At 31.8% G+C, this 16,759-nt stretch overlaps 2 protein-coding genes across 6 annotated transcripts; both read left to right on the top strand.

The window, feature by feature from the left end:
* Nucleotides 1–374: 374 nt before the first annotated feature.
* On the top strand, nucleotides 375–3,870 carry LOC107948795 (uncharacterized). 2 transcript variants are annotated; one of them, XM_016883442.2, is made up of 7 exons: nucleotides 375–702; nucleotides 991–1,059; nucleotides 1,146–1,313; nucleotides 1,466–1,636; nucleotides 1,837–2,046; nucleotides 2,547–2,653; nucleotides 2,871–3,870. In XM_016883442.2, the coding sequence occupies exons 1-7, from the start codon at nucleotides 618–620 to the stop codon at nucleotides 3,516–3,518; spliced, it is 1,458 nt and encodes a 485-aa protein (XP_016738931.1). In that variant the 5' UTR covers nucleotides 375–617; the 3' UTR covers nucleotides 3,519–3,870. The 2 variants fall into 2 exon arrangements, with proteins under 2 accessions (XP_016738931.1, XP_016738932.1); XM_016883443.2 differs by having other exon boundaries at nucleotides 413–702; nucleotides 2,565–2,653.
* A 1,556-nt stretch (nucleotides 3,871–5,426) lies between these two features.
* LOC107948793 (pentatricopeptide repeat-containing protein At1g62930, chloroplastic) lies at nucleotides 5,427–7,548 on the top strand. Of its 4 annotated transcripts, XM_041110916.1 has the most exons (3): nucleotides 5,427–5,611; nucleotides 6,595–6,697; nucleotides 6,911–7,548. In XM_041110916.1, the coding sequence occupies exons 1-3, from the start codon at nucleotides 5,444–5,446 to the stop codon at nucleotides 7,219–7,221; spliced, it is 582 nt and encodes a 193-aa protein (XP_040966850.1). In that variant the 5' UTR covers nucleotides 5,427–5,443; the 3' UTR covers nucleotides 7,222–7,548. The 4 variants fall into 4 exon arrangements, with proteins under 4 accessions (XP_040966850.1, XP_040966848.1, XP_016738929.1 ...); XM_041110914.1 differs by having other exon boundaries at nucleotides 6,595–7,548; XM_016883440.2 differs by having other exon boundaries at nucleotides 5,991–7,548.
* The last annotated feature ends 9,211 nt before the right edge of the window (nucleotides 7,549–16,759 follow it).

Genomic DNA, 16,759 nt, shown 5'->3' with positions numbered 1-16,759 from the left:
CTTACCTAAAAACATCGAAAATCCACCTTACCACCTTCCGTCAACACCGATAGAGAATCCAATTTTATTAAGTAAAATAGATATTCAACCTCATATATATATATATATATATAATAAATCAAGATTTTCTTGTATTTTTGAAAATATTGAATTTTGGAGCAAGTACTATAATATATTCACTGTATTAAAATATAATACTTAAATAATACATATTTTATATAGTATTATTTGTTAAAAGTATTAATTTTTTTAAAAATATTAAATTTAATTAATACATAGAATCAGAAACAAACTTACAAATATGATATTATGTTACAATTCTGTGACAGAATCTGTTTAATATTAAAATCCAAAAAGCACAGAATTCTTATCTCATTCCAAAAACAGCTCCAACTTGAGACAGTCAAGAATATATAAATAAACACTGCAAAGTGCAAACTGAAAAGAGTACAAGAAAAAATAGTTTTTTTTTTTTTTTTACTTTGCCATTTTACTTTATATATCATTCTTTACACACCCAAATCTCTCCTTTTTTTCCCCTTTTTTCTCACTTTCTCTCTGTTAGTAGAAAAATAAAATTTGTTGGCTGTTTGCTAAGCTTTGTTAGAGAAAAAAAAATGAGGGAATCCTATCTCCTTTTCACACTGCTACTTGTTTTACTTCCTTCCACCCTGCATTTCCAAGCTCATGCTGCCCCTGCTGGTACCCTTTTCTTTATGATCTTAGATTCTATTCATTGTTTTGGGTAATGGGTATTTTTCAAATTTAGATTTGAATGTTTCTGCTTTCAGTTTGAATGCTACCTTTCTTTTCTTTGCTTTGCTTTTCTTGTTGTTCTTGTTGGTTTAAGAGCTGTTAGCTTTTAGTGATATGCTTTTGATCTATACTTTGCTCAAAATGGGTTTTCCTTTTGGTTTTTGATAGTAGACCCTTTTTTGGGGGTTTGAATAATAGGTTCTTTTTTAATTAAATGTGATATGATTTACTTAGGACCATTGGTGAAGCACTTGTCTTCTTTACTTAAATGGACCAGGTCTACCACTAAAGCACCCCAATCAGGTAAAAACTATAATTCTCATCTTATGTTTTGCTTCTGTAATTTGTAGTTTTCTTTTTCAATTTTGAATGGGTTTTTGTTTTTACAGATGGCAATGTTCTTCAATTTGAGAATGGGTACTTAGTTGAGACTGTAGTTGAAGGCAATGAGATAGGAGTTGTTCCTTACAAAATTCGGGTCTCAGAGGATGGAGAATTATTTGCTGTTGATGAAGTTAATAGTAACATTGTTAAGATTACTCCACCATTGTCTCAATGTATGTGTTTAATCTTTTGGAATGACTCACTCTAGTTTGCTTAAGCTGTTATGGAAAACATTTTACGCTATGGATTTGTTGACCGTTTTCGTTTTTATTAATTTGGTGACATATGGTGCTTTTTCTTGTTTTGGGATTACTGGTTATTGCAGATAGCCGTGGAAGATTGGTTGCCGGGTCATTTCAAGGTTACACGGGGCATGTGGATGGAAAGCCAAGTGATGCTCGTTTCAATCATCCCAAAGGTGTAACCATGGATGATAAAGGGAATGTATATGTTGCTGATACCATGAATCTTGCCATTCGAAAGATAGGAGATGCAGGTATACACGGATATATTAGGTTGAATTGTCTTCATAAAATTTGTTACTCTAAAATTTCTCATTAAGCATTGTTGATTGAAAGCCTTGATTGTCAATTTATGATAAGGGGAAAATATAATAGGCTTCATCAAAGATGAGAGGACCCTTTGTAGATTAATTTCTAAGGAAAAAAAAAAAAGTTGACTCGGGACTATTTGCAGGTGTCACAACGATTGCTGGAGGCAAATCAAATGTTGCAGGATATAGGGATGGGCCTAGCGAGGATGCAAAGTTCTCGAATGATTTTGATGTGATATATGTTCAACCGACCTGTTCGCTGTTAGTTATTGATAGAGGAAATGCTGCTCTTCGACAAATCTCACTTAACCAAGACGATTGTGATTATCAGTATAGTTCAGTTTCTCCCACAGGTTGTACTCCTATTTATTTTCTTTTGCAATGGTTTTCGAAATGGAATATTGGTATAATGACAAGGAAAGAAGTGTCAGATTAGTTAAGCTTAAATATTTGAGAAATTAGTTTACCACTTGTTAGATATTTGTTATATTTCTCGGGCAAAAGGGATGACCGGATAATAAGCCTACCTCTGAGAATGAAAGAATCAAACTTCCTGGATGGTTTCTAGCGAAACTTAAAAATTGTCAAAAAGGGAAACTTTAGGAACATGGTCGCCCAAAATGTAGGCTGTTGACAATTGTGTTACTCACAATGTCAATTCGGACTTTTTTCATCATTAGCCTTGTGGTGATCACATCAGTTTTCGTGATGTTAAGTCTCGCTTTATTATTTTAGAATCACAGGTTTTCAGGATGATAAGAAAACCTTTTAAACGATATGCTATCTCATTAAATTTTAACATAATGGTAGTGCGTCTGTAGTCTTGTTAAGTCAAATTACTTGCTGATTGTAGGCACTGGCCTTTTAGCAGATATCCTAATGGTTCTTGGTGCTATCTTGGCCGGCTATGCCACATGCTTACTTCAGCAAGGATTCGGACCTTCTTTCTTCCCAAGAATGGTACAGTTCTTCCTTTTTCGTTTCAACCATGTAACATAAAATGTTTGAAGGCTAACAGTTGTAGCAATCTCGACAATCCTATCAGCATCATTGGTTCTCTTTTTCATCTTTTTTGCAAGCAAATAGTTTCGGCCAAATAATTTTTGCTTTCATGGCGTTTGACATTGTTTTCATGTGTTTTTGCTGTATACATCTGATGCATAAACTGTTGCTGCAGCAACCTTCCGATAGAGAATTCAAAGAACAACCAAGCAAGGAGAAGTTGACTCCTATTGTCGATAGCACGAAAGAAGTACCTGGGTGGCCATCTTTTGGCCAACTTGTCGCAGATCTTTCTAAGCTTGCACTTGAAGCAATGGGAAGCATATTCCTCTACTTTGTCCCCTCTCGTTTTCAACCAAATAGCTCAAAGAAAGGTCTTACACCAATGAAGGATTCTCTTATAATGCCTGAAGATGAAGTCCCCCCTCCGTTAGTTCAAAGGCAGGCCACTCCAGCACCCATTTCTGAAACCCGGCAGACGCATACGACTAATACAGCTGATAAGTATTCGGAAATGAAGCCTCCGAAGATAAAGTCAAGCAGTTTTAGGGATCCTTCTTTGTCTAGCAAGCACCGTTCCTCCAAAAGACAAGAATATGCCGAGTTCTATGGGCCTGGCGAGGTTCCACCTTACACTAGGTCTAAGACCCAGAAAGAAAGAACAAGACATCGCCAACGAGATAAAACAGCCGAGGTGGTTTACGGAACAGGTGGGGCAGATCAAAAACCTGTTGAGACAAAGCCAGTAGATTACGATAACTCAAAGTTCGATCATTACAACATGAGGAGCAAATATGGATCCAGTGATTCATTCCGGTTCTGAACTAAACCGAACAATGTATTCATCTTGCGTATGCATCAACCGTATTTTACTTACGCCAGTCTGTAACTGAATCATATATGTATTAGCAGTACTTTGTACCTTAGAGGTCTACTCAGATGAGAATTGCAATTTAGCACTGGTTTTTTTGGTCGCCGACTGCTGTAACGTACAGAAGGTTCGATATCACCTGCATGTGGCTGACTAGAATGAAGCATTGCGTCGAGTAGATATGGATTTTGGAAGGGAACTGATCATTTGTTTAAAGCTAGTGGTTAAGAAACTTCATTATTGCAGAGAACTTGATTTAGTGTAAACTAGTTTCTATGTTGTTAATGCAGAAGCAAATTGATCATCTCTCTCTCTCTCTTTGTTTGAATCGATTCCGATCATATAAGTAATCAGTCTTTATTGGCCTCTATAGATTCATATCAACTGAGCGTGACAAGGATATTATTATTATGGTAAATTATACAATGGTAACTCAATTATGCTCGTGTTTTTGTTGTGGTCACTAAACTTCAAAAATTTTCAATTTAGGGTGGGTTTATATGGGTGGTGGGGTACAGTGTAGTGCGTTTAGCTTACTTTTTATCTCACCTTATAGTTTCGCTATAGTATCTAATCTCATTGTCACCGTTATTTTTATATTAATCGCAGGTAAACACACAACTATCCAAACCTACCCTTAGGCACTAACGTTTGTATTTGTTCTTGTTTTAGTCACTCATCGTTAAATTGATAACCGAAATAATGACCTAACATTTTTCTAACTGGTATAATAACATATTTAGTCCTCAATACTTGCATATTCTATCAATTTGATCTTAATTTTAAAAAATTCAATAAATTTAACCCTTTACATTTACAAATTTTATCAATTTGATTCTCAAACTTCCTAACCAATGTAACAACAATAGAAGAAACCAAAAATATCATCATCCTCAAATTGGATGAAATGATAGGTTGTTGAACTAAATCTTGAAAGAAGGAAGACAATAAAAATTGAGACCTAAAAGGAACATTGTCTTCAATGTTCAACTTCTTGTTCAAATAGGAAAGCAAACTGAGGAAACTATTGATGAAATCAAGAAGAAATTAGCTTTGCTTACAAAGAGCATGGAAAGATCTTCTAAGAAGGGAACAAAATCATATTCTAATGGGATAATGAAGACTCGTATGAAGAGGGAGAATTCTCAGACAAAGAAAAAGGTTATATGATATTTTGAATGCAAAGGGAATGATCATATTCGATCAGAATGTACCAGTAAGAAACAAAAGTCATTAGATGTTATCGAGATCGATGATGATGATGAAAGTGAGGTTTCTAACTCTAATAAGGATTCAAGTAATTGTGTAGCATTTACTATGATTGTCCAGACATCTGTTAAGATAGGTGTTTAGACGACGGATTAAAATCCTAATGAATCAGATTGTGATATTGACACCCTCGAAAACTCCTACTTCCAAATGACCAAGAAGTTGGAAATTGTATATTAAATGAATGATGATTTGAGGGAAGAGGTGCACATTTTGAAGGAAGAAAATGAGAAACTCAAAATGAAAGTGTCAGAGAAAGATGATATGATTGTTGATCTAAAAAGAAGATAATGAGATGCTTGACCAAACTATTATGTGTATAGTAATTTTACTAAATTTAAAAGGAAGATTTATAAGTATATAGTAATACTAAATTAAAAATAGAGTTTAATTTTTTATTAAATATTATTCACATTAAAAGAAAGATTGCATAAAAAAATAGAAAGAAAGAAAGGTTACTTTTATATATTAATCAAAATAAAAAGGACCATTTTAAAAGAGTATTGTATAGTAAGAGGACCTATTGGTATTTAATGCTTCTTTATAAATAAAGAGGATTATAATTGTAAATTTAAAAAGCGGAAATCTTTTTGCTGGAAAGCTAAAACATGGAGGGATTTAATGGCCAATTAACCCAAATTACGCTCCCAACCCTTTCCCTAAACATCACTTCTCAAGCCAAAGTTTACAGTTCTTGGGTTAGTGCCGGCGCCATTTGTGGTTTCATTTTCAAGCTCACCTCTTGTTTTTCCATTTTGCTTAGTTTCAAGATATGGGTAAGCTTCCTTCTTCTTTTATTCTTCTTTCAGTTGTCAATGGTGGAAACCATCTTTCTAATTTCCACTATTTTTCTTCTTCTTGAAACTCCATTCCTTCCCACATCAAAGCCTTAAGTAAGAAAACCATGCCTGTTATAGGGAAGGGAAAAAAAAGATGCCCGCTTCGATAATGTTGATGATGCTTTGATTTTGTTCAATAAGGTGATAGTCAAGTACCCAAAACCTTCAATTGTGGAATTTAATAAATTATTAGGAGCCATTGTTAGGATGAAACATTATGCCGTTGTTGTTTCTATGTATAGACTGATCGATTTATTGGGCGTTTCCTATAATTTTTATTCTTTCAACATCTTGATTAATTGCTTTTGTCAATTAGGACGGATTGATTTTGGGTTTTCTGTTTTGGGGAAAATGCTGAAGTTAGGTGTTGAACCTAGTGCTGTAACTTTTTCAACTTTGATTAATGGGCTTTGTAATCAAAGTAAGATTTCTGAGGCCGTTAGTATCTTCGATGAAATGACTGAAAGAGGATATCAACCTGATTTGATTGTTTACAGTACAATACTTAAGGGGTTGTGTAAGAGCGGCAATATTGATAGAGCTGTTAGGTTTCTAAGGCTGATGGAAGGCAGAAGTTTTGAACCCAATGTTGTAGCATATAGTACCATCCTTGACTGTCTTTGTAAGAATGGGTTATTAAAGGAGGCTCTTGATTTCTTATCTGAAATGAAGGTTAAAGGAATGAGACCAAATATCATTACTTACAGTTGCTTAAACAGGAGGAGGCAACAAGGCTTTTGAATGAAATGGTGGATAACAATATTTCACTTAATATTGTCACATATACTATATTGATTGATGCACTTTGCAAGGAAGGAATGATTTCTAAAGCTGTAGAGACCCTTGACATGATGAGAAAGCAGGGCATTGAGCCTAATGTTGTTACCTATGATGCATTAGTTAATGGTCATTGCTTGCAGAATGAAATGGATAAAGCTAGAAGAGTTTTACAGTTGATGATTGAGAAGGGTTGTGCACCTAATATAGTTACTTACAGCACCATGATCAATGGATATTGCAAAGGTAAAAGGTTAGATGAAGCAATGGAACTCTTTCATGAAATATCTCAAAAGGGACCAATCCCGAATATTGTCACATACAACAATCTCATGCAAAGTATGTTTCAATTAGGGAAGGTTTCAAAAGCATGTGAACTGTTTAGAAAGATGCTTGCTTCTGGACAAGTTCCAAATCCAGTGACCTGTTTGATTTTGTTGGATGGCTTATTTAAAACAGGTAATCTCAAAGAGGCATTGAAATTTTTTCAAGCAATGCAAAACAGTGGGTTGGAACTTGATATTGGCCCATATACTATCCTAACTGATGGCTTGTGCAAAGCTGGGCATATTGAAGTTGCCAAGGAATTATTTCATCAACTCTCAGACAATGGTTTAAAACCGAATGTTTACAAATATGGTGTAACGATTAATGGACTGTATAAAGAGGAATTGCCAGATGAAGCATACAGGTTGTTTGGGAGCATGGGAGATAATGACTGTCCGCCTAATAGTTGCTGTTATACTGTAATGATTCGGGGGTTCCTTTGAAACAGCTATACCTCAAAGGCAACACAACTTCTTACGAAAATGGTTGGTTAGGGCTTTTCTGCAGATATATTCATTACCAACTTATTTATGGATCTCATCATACATTCTAATAAATCAATCTTGTTGTGAAATGTTTCACAAATTGTGTAAAGATCATCACTTGTAAATTTGAATCAGTTTTTACATAACCATTGTACAGTGATAAAAGATTATGGAAACTAGAATGAGTTTTAGTGTCTATTTTCAATATTGTTGATTTTGTTGTGACTTGTGTAGTGAGAATGGTAATGTTAAGAAATTAGGGGAATACCAATATTGCTTGTGGAATTTTCTTTTTTGCAGTATAAAGTTCAAAATTTGAAAGCAGGGACATTTGTATGAAGAACTAAAGGACATTGTATGAAGAACTAAACATTGAGAATAAAAGGAATTGGAATAAATATTAAGGTGATTTAATGAGAAATAAAGGGTCGAATGGTTATATTTTTGGTTAGAATAATGAAGGGGAAAACTACAGAAAGTTAACACTCATGCAGCCTATCCCCAACTGTTCCTGTACCGTCCTTCCAAAGAATGCTCAGTGCAGCCGGTGGGCTCAGCAGCCTGCTTAGGCCAAACGCATTGGCTTTCCGGACAATGTGACGTATCTTCCATTGCCTATCCTAAAGAACTCGAATTGTGCGTACTAGCGATATACTCTGCTTAGCAGCAGACTCATCCAATATGATAGGGACAGCAGCAGCACTGTCGCTCTCAATCTCCACACACCTAAAGCCTTGCATCCAAAGAAGATTCAAACCGTCCAAAATGGGGCACAATTCAGCTTCAAGAAGCGAGCAACATCCCAGATTTCTAGTATACTCCCACAATCACGATCCATTCCTGTCACGCACCACTCCACCGGCCGATACAGCATGCCTATTTGACTTTCAAGCCCCATTCGTATTAAGCTTCATAAAGTTATTTGTAAGGGCTCCCAAGCAGAGTAGTAATGTAAAGAGTTTGTGGTTTAAAAAAAAAAGGAAGAAAGGAATTTGGCTTTTTTCTTATTATAAAAATTTACATAATTGAAATCCACGTGGCAGTGCATTATAGTGCAAATGTTAAAACTTGAACTTATATAAAATAAAATTTATTTTCTGAAAAAAAAGCAAGCATTTTTATGAATTAATTAAAATATATTAAAGTATTTTTAAATTGAAGTGGTAAATGATTTTTATGTTGGAAAATATGTACGTCACGTATATAATAAAGGTAATTACATGTTATTGTTTACTATCATAATAGGTTAGCCCAAATTAAAAGTGATCTAATTTGGTTAAAATTTTATTTAAGTATAGGTCAAATATGTGTAGATACTCTAGTGATTGAATTCTAATCAAATTCTGATTAATGATGAACTAATTAGAATTTGATTAGAACAAATATGCTAATGTTATAAATATTAGGGTTATGGTCCCCAAATTATACACAAGATATCTTTTCTAATATCCCATCATTAGGAAAGAAAAAGCAGATATTCTCTGAATTTCTTGTGTGCTAATTTGGAAGGTCAAATCTCCAAGATTCGGTAAAACTTCAATAAATTCATGGATTCAGGTAGGTTTTTTCCTCTAGTTTTGTTCTTGATTTGTTCTTAATTTATTCTTGATGATTTGACATAATAGATCCTGATTTTTTAAGTTTTATTTCATATTTATTTTACAAATCTAATATTTTAAAAAATAAAATATAAATTAGTATGCTCATAAAAAAATTTAAAAATATTATTGCAACATGAAATAGATAAATATTTATAATTTAAATAAACTAAGGTAAGCTTTATTCCATAAATTCGTAAATATAATTGATTGAATTAAAAAAAAGAATTAAACGAGAATAAATTAAATTAATTTAACTAAAATAAATGTAAAAAAGGGATATTAAATGTGTATCAATTAATTTATTTTTGTTTTCAACTCGGCCTAACTTAAATTTCAATTAAATATTTTTAAAATAATTTTATTTAAATTTAATTATAAAAATAAATAGATAATAATATAAAATTATATATTTTAATATTTTAGTATTATAATTTATTAAAAATGAAATAAAAATGCAACAAATTCTATTTTTATCAAAGATTACACCATTATTTTTTTCCTAACCAAAATGAGATAAAATAATATATTTGCTTGTTCTAAAAAATGCCATGGTAAGGTACATTACACTCCAAGGAGAGATGTAAGTTCGAACTTTGGAGACAACATTATTAAGAAGCACAACTAAGAACTCCGAATATGGATTGTAAAACGGATATGAATAATACTAAAAAAACTAATATTTATTTTATTCCAAACATTAATCAATATAATTTATTATTAAAAAATAATTTCTCAAACAGTGCAACACTGCAACTCAAATTTATGGGAAAGAAGTCTTGCAAGAGACATCTGAAGCTATTGCTAAAATTGAGGTTGGTTCATTGACATAAATTTTATAATTGTTTTGATTTGATAAAAGTTGTTAATTTTAATGTCCAAAGCTTTTATTTATATTTTCTAAATTAGTTGGTGAAAATAATTATTATAAAATTTTACTTTACTAATTTTATCTATCAAAATAAAATAAACATACATCACTTCTTTTCTTTAAATCTTCTATTTTTGGGAGATTCGAACCTGGTCATGATGTTTGTTAAATCTAAAAAGCTAATTGCTCTTCTTCTTTCGAGATATGTGAAAAGAAGAATAGAGAATATGCTTGTTTCTATTGTGGAAATGCCAAACATATTAGTTTTATTTATTATACGCTGATGAAAGATGAAAAGTAGAGAAACATAATGTTTGTTCAATCTAATGTTGCAACACTGAACAGAACATCACTCAGACAACATGTTTGTAACAAGACGAAAGGGAAGAATATAACAAGGAGAATGACTTGTCATTACTGTAAGAAGGTGGTCATATTAGGCGTTATTGTTTCGAGTTGCAAAATGTCTTGTGGGAAGTTAAATCTGGTACAACAATTGTTCAAACAACTGATCAAAACAATTGTTCAGACAGATAGAAGAACAAGACAATTTGGCGTGAAGCAATCTTGGTCAGAAAGGAATGACCACATTTGAACTCCAAAGATAAGCAAGATATTCATGCTCATGTGAAGCATGAGGTTCCAACTCATGTTGATGAGATTGAAGATATTCCAAAGATCAAACATACTCCATTTTTTGGAAAGAGTACTTAATGTTTCACAAGCTACAGCCCTTGTTATTGAAAAGGTAGCATCTCATCCCCTTGAATAAACTTGAGACAAACTAACAAGAAGAGCATAGAGTAAGAGGAAGTAAGTTTGCTGATTTTGGTATGGTATAGTTCATGTTTATGTTGACTATGGCTTATGAATTTGAGATTTATTTCAACTTTCTCTTTGGTATCTCTTGTGTACTGATGACATGATGATAGAGGGAGCATATACCATTTGCTTATGTTTTGTCAAAAAGTTAAGGGGGAATTTGTTAGGACTATGGTTTTCCAACACTAAAGACTCCATGTCTGATTAGTAACCTGATCAGTCAAGATATTGGGACAACCTGAGTGTTGGCTTATTTGACTTGAACTTTTTCATGTGATATTTCCCCAAGTAATTGGACTTCTAAGAAGTGATCTATATATGAGGTTTGCTGTGCATCATAGTCATGGTCAATTTTGGAGTTTTAAAGAAGTTGAGATTGACTTAACTTTGTTGATAAGGCTGGTACTTATCATTTGCACTTATCTTGGCAGATTTATTGCCTGATTTTAAGGAGATTAATTCTATTTTATTTTGGTTAATTATTGGAGATAATTCAAGAAAATACATTTAGATTAAAATTGAGAGTTTTACTTTATCAAGATTACTTGGAGAAGATGACGAATTTAGCCTATAAATAGGTTGTAATGCCACACATTTGAAGGTGTCTTTTTTGGAGTGCTTTTGGTTTGTTATTTGTGTATATTTTGCATATTTTTGCACTATTGTGTTAGGCTTTTATTGGAGAGTTTATACTTGATGTAAGTGAGGTTTTTGGGCGAGTGATTTGTAACATTTGGGGTCAATGTTGGGGTTGCAATTACTTCTTTGTGAAAAGGTAGATCGGGCTTAAACCAATAGGTGAACTGAAAGATTGTTGAATAAGAATCATCACTGAGCGAGGCTTTATAAAGTAAGATTTTTTTTAAACTACGTTGACAAATCTCTCGTGTTTATTTCTTTTTCTTGTTTTGCTTATTACTTGTGTTCTATTCAAGCTTCTGTTCAAATATTTGTTTGGGCAGTCATTGTTTGAACACTTGACTAAACATTTGTCTTAACAATCAAACTTAACAAAGAGAAAATCGAGATTTTTACAACTTCACATCTTGTTTCTAATGATTTTGAGTCTACTATGCAAGTATAAGGTCCTTCATATTTTTGAATCACACAAAGATGTGACCCCTTAATAAAGCCCTCACCCTTCACTTGCACCCTTCCTTAGACGTGCAGCACTCACCAATGTATTGTTAGGATTTTGTGTCCTCAGTACAATGATTTTGTCATCTTAATTGTAATTTTTCAAATAGATTAGTTAAATAAAATTCCATAGTTAATTTATTATATCTTTGTATGTTTTTCCTCAAAAGTTTTTTCATGAAAAAACAAAATGAATAAACAAATATTAGATCATTGATTGCCTAAGGCTTAACTAAAATCAAGTTGCACCATATGGAAAAGATTAGGATGTAGTGAAACATGAACGAATTGGGTGACATTTATTAAATTCCATTCATTGAAGCTATCAATTTTTAAGTTTGGAAAATCAATCGACTTACGATGACTTTTTGGATGAGATCCATGCATTTTGGGTTTAAATATATTTATAGCGTTCGAATATCTATCTCTTAATCACTCAATTGTGAGTTTGGGAGCTCAAATTATGACTGTTTTAGTGAAGACTACGCAAGCAGAACTATTTTAGTGAAGACTGCGCAAGCAGAATTTTTGGACTGGATTATTACGAAAATTATAAGTTTTGGGCTTTTAATTCGAGTTTAATTAATATTGGGTTCAATTTTTAGGCTTAATTTTTATTATATATGATCTCAAATTGTATTTATTAGAATCTATTATTTTATTATTTATTTATTCCAAATTTTGGATATTATTTAAGTATTTTAAATTGTTTAGGAATTTAATGTTTCTTAGTTAAACACGAAAGTTTAGTTTAAAACTACTTATTATTTAGATTAATTAGAGTTTCAGTATACTTTAGAGTTTTATTTGGACGTACTTAGTTAGCCTATATAAAGATTTCTTCATTTTTCAGTAGGGACACAATTGTTTTCGTTAATAAAGTTTTCAATTCTATGAGGTTTTTTTTTTTTGTGAAAGATTTCTTTCTTTTAATTTTTGGAAGTAGTTTTCTTCTTAATTTTCTTCAAAGAATTGTGTTAATTCATTCTTTACCCTTCAATTTTCCAAAAATTATTTATTGGAGGGTTAATTAAAGCCATTTATTGGGGTTGTTGGAATTTATATCCCAAAAGATTCAATTGGACACTTATCCTTCTATTCATCATATTCATCAATTTTCTCTTTTCATCTTCCACTTTGTTTTAATCTATCTTTTCTTTATTTAGTTACTATTTTGAATATGTATTCTTTATTTTTAAAATTTCTTAATTCTATTATTATTATTTTTTTCTAAATCTTTTTAGTTTCTTCCTTTCAGGTCACATCTAAATCTTTGTTTCTCGAGTTGAACAACTTGAATACGATTCTTGATCCACTTCCTCCACTCAATTATTATCATTTGGCATTACATTTGGGCTTTTTAGGTATTTTTTGTGTTCTTATAAACTGATTTTTAGCAAACAACCTCAAAACAAATTTTTTTGTTCTTACCCAAAAAATATTTTTGGAAAAAAATATTTTTTAGTCAGTAAACGTTTCCTAAATGATAAAAAAATTTACATACTGATTCTTGGCACTCTCTTAGAATATAAAAAATATTTCTCACAAAAAAAAGTGATCGAAAAAGTGCAAAAATAGAAAAATACGAAAAAAATAAAAAAAATTTGTGGGTTGAATTTCATGTCGAAAATTTTTCAGATTAGATCTACATTACTTAAGGAGACTCCAATTTTAATTTCGTGATTTGTGAAAATCGAAAACACCTTGAACGAAAATTTTATGTTATTTTCCATTGTTTTGGGTTTTCGGTTGGGTAGTTTATTTTATTTGATTCTAGCATTATTTTATTTTTTTTTAGCTTTCCTTATTCTATTACGCATTCTAACACATTTTCATTTCTTGTGTTAATAGGTATGGAAACAGTTGCCTCTCCTTTTTCTATGCAACTTACTTCTTTTGGAGTTGAGTTTTTCTTTTGCTTCTTGGAGCCTTAGGTCAACTTTGATAGAGAGTGATCCCATATCTTTTCAAATATTATTAAGTTTGATTACTTTTTAAAAGTTACAAGTGGGAAAATTTTAACTTTTTAAAATTTTCTCTTAGAGTTGTTTGTTTTTATTGCTAGCGTATAACGATGATGTTTAATTTTCTTTGATCAATTTTCTTTTCTTTTTATTGTTTTTATTTCAGCTTCTAATAATGGTATGCACACTTAGTAAGGACGAGGAGCATGATCCATCCATGGTTACCACGCACTAAATTACAACACTGTTCGATGAACTTCGGAAAGATTTCAAAGAGGCGCAAGAGCATCTGAAAAATAAGTTGGACACATTACAAGCTCAAGTCCTTCATCAAGAGGCGGTTCAACAAAATTTCAGCCAAACTTTGCCTCAAATGGAAACTAACAATGTAAACCTTGGGCAAAGCATAGATGCCATATTTGTAAAAAAACTCACACGGACATGTTTCCAATGTTGTTCAACCTTCTATTTTTCATGGAATTGTCAAGAAAGATATTGGTACAAAAAGCATAGCATCTTCTACGAGCTTAGACAACTTATGGCAGAACAAAGAAAATGAGCTAGCAAGTGCATGTGGTGTAATACGAAGGATCACCAAGCTCTAAATGTCCAACATATTCATTAAAGAAAACATCCTTGCAAGCCGAGGAACGTAAGTATGATAGAGAGCCTATTGAGGAGTTTTCATCTATTGCTATCATTGATGATGATGATATAAATTAGCAAGAAAGTTTGGGCAACACCTTTTGTAAAGATAGTAAGTGTGATTTTGTGCCTATTGTTGAGTCTAGATCTAACATTGCACCTTATTTCAAAGTTTATATTGAAGAATTTGATAGTAATAGTGCGAGCTATGATGATAGTAATAGTGCAAACTATGATGATAGTGATAGTAAACATTGTGAACCGAAAAAAGTTGATAGTGAGAATTGTTTCCTAGAGTGTACGAATTTGGACAGGTTAGACATCTATTATCCTCATAAAAAGTTATATTCTGATGAATTTAATGTTCAAAATTTTTCTAAGGGGTTAAATGGAAATGAGGATGATTCATGGAAAAAAACTGAGAAAAAAGAGACCTTGAGCGATAAAAGTCAATTTGATGCTTCAACTTTGGTGAGTGAAAATTCCTATAAAGTAAAATTAGAGAGTCCGATTCGCATTGAAAAAGAGAATGGAAACAAATAGAGAACCTATCTGAAAGAGAGGAATGATTATGTTTTTACTAACATTAACTTAAATTTGTCTAGTGGACTTGTTTCACTCTTTCAGGAATTTGTTGATCCTTTGTGAATAGCTCTATGAAACCATGTCACCTATTGATAAAGATTCTTTCTTATTCTACCAAAGACAAGATTCAAGGACAAAGCTTTTCAAAAATGAAAGAGGGAATGATACATGCACAAATGAGGTGAAATTTATTAAATTCCATTAACTAAAGCTGCTAATTTTCAAGTTTGGAAAATCAATCAACTTGCAACGACTTTTTGGATGGGATCCAAGTATTTTTGGGTTTAGAAATCTTCATAGCATTTGAATATCTATCTCTTAGCTTCGAAATGTACTTTGAATCACTTAATTTTGAGTTCGGGAGCTCAAGTTATAACCGTTTTAGTGAAGACTATGCGAGTAGAATTTCTGAACGAGGTTATTACGAAAATTATAAGTTTTAGGGCTTTTAATTCGAGTTTAATTCTTATTGGGTTTGATTTTTAGGCTTAATTTTTATTACATATGATCCAAATATTGTATTTATTAGAATTTATTATTTTATTATTTATTTATTCCGAATTTTGGATATTGTTTAAGTATTTTAAGTTGTTTAGGAGTTTTATATTTTTTAGTCAAATAAAAAAGTTTAGTTTAAAACTACTTATTGTTTAGATTAACTAGAGTTTAACTAGAGTTTCAATATACTTTAGAGTTTTATTTGGATGTATTTAGCTAGCCTATATAAATGCTTCTTCATTTTTCATTAGGGACACAATTGTTTTCGTTAATAAAGTTTTCGACTCTAGGAGTTTATTTTTCTTGTGAAAGATTTCTTTCTTGTGATTTTTAGAAGTAGTTTTCTACTCGATTTTCTTCAAGGAGTCGTGGGAATTCATTCTTTACCCTTCAATTTGCCAAAAATTATTTATTGAAGAGTTTATTAGATTCATTTATTGAGGTTGTTGGGATTTATATATCAAAAGATTTGATGATCGTTTTATGATTCACTAAACTAGACTACGATCATGACTAAGGCAAGCGTACCTATCGAATGGTAGTATAGTTACGGTGAGTTTAGAATAACATATCCACAAGGACTAAAAGTACTAGTATTAACTATCTTTCTATTATTTAGCCTAAAATAAAAAGGGATTTGTTTTAATCTAAATTTAACTAACTAATTAACTAATGAACACGATAGAGAGTGAAGAAAATAATCGAATAAACCAATGATAAAGATAATACCCAGGGAAGAATCCACCTAGACTTCACTTATTATTCTGACTCTGAATCAGATGATTTATTCACTTGTCTTAATCCGTAGAAATCCCTAAACTATGTTAATATCTCTTTCGAGACTAAGAACAACTAACTCTAGGTTGATTAATTGAAATCTCTTTCTAATTAAAAACCCCTATTGTCGCATTAAATCGATCTATGGATTCCCTTATTAGATTTGACTCTAATCCAGCAGATATATGTCGTCCTATTTCTAGGATTGCAATCAACTCTGCTTAATTATGCTAGATCTACTCTTAAACAGGGACTTTTGCTCCACTGAATAAGCACATCAAACTTGAATTAATATTCTGAAAATATTAAAGCAAGAATTAATAACACATAATTAAGAATAAGAACAAGTATTTATTGTGTAATTCAAATAATTAAATAACAAGATCTATCGTAGATTTCTTCCTCCCTAGGTATTTAGGGAGTTTAGTTCATAATGTAAAAGGAAAACATCTCAAATTTAGAAAAACAAAAAGACAAAAAAACCCCAAATAAACTTCGAGAGAAATTTGAATGGAAATCTTCAATCTTAAGGTGGATCTGCTTCTAAGACGATTCTAAAGGCTTCTTTCGAGTAATTTCTGCTTTTTGCTCTGTGTGCC

The sequence above is a fragment of the Gossypium hirsutum genome, chromosome A04 (assembly GCF_007990345.1).
Source record: "Gossypium hirsutum isolate 1008001.06 chromosome A04, Gossypium_hirsutum_v2.1, whole genome shotgun sequence".
NCBI classification, from domain to species: Eukaryota; Viridiplantae; Streptophyta; class Magnoliopsida; order Malvales; family Malvaceae; genus Gossypium; species Gossypium hirsutum.
The sequence above is the reverse complement of the archived record's forward strand: the minus strand, read 5'-3'. Positions and strand labels throughout refer to the sequence as shown.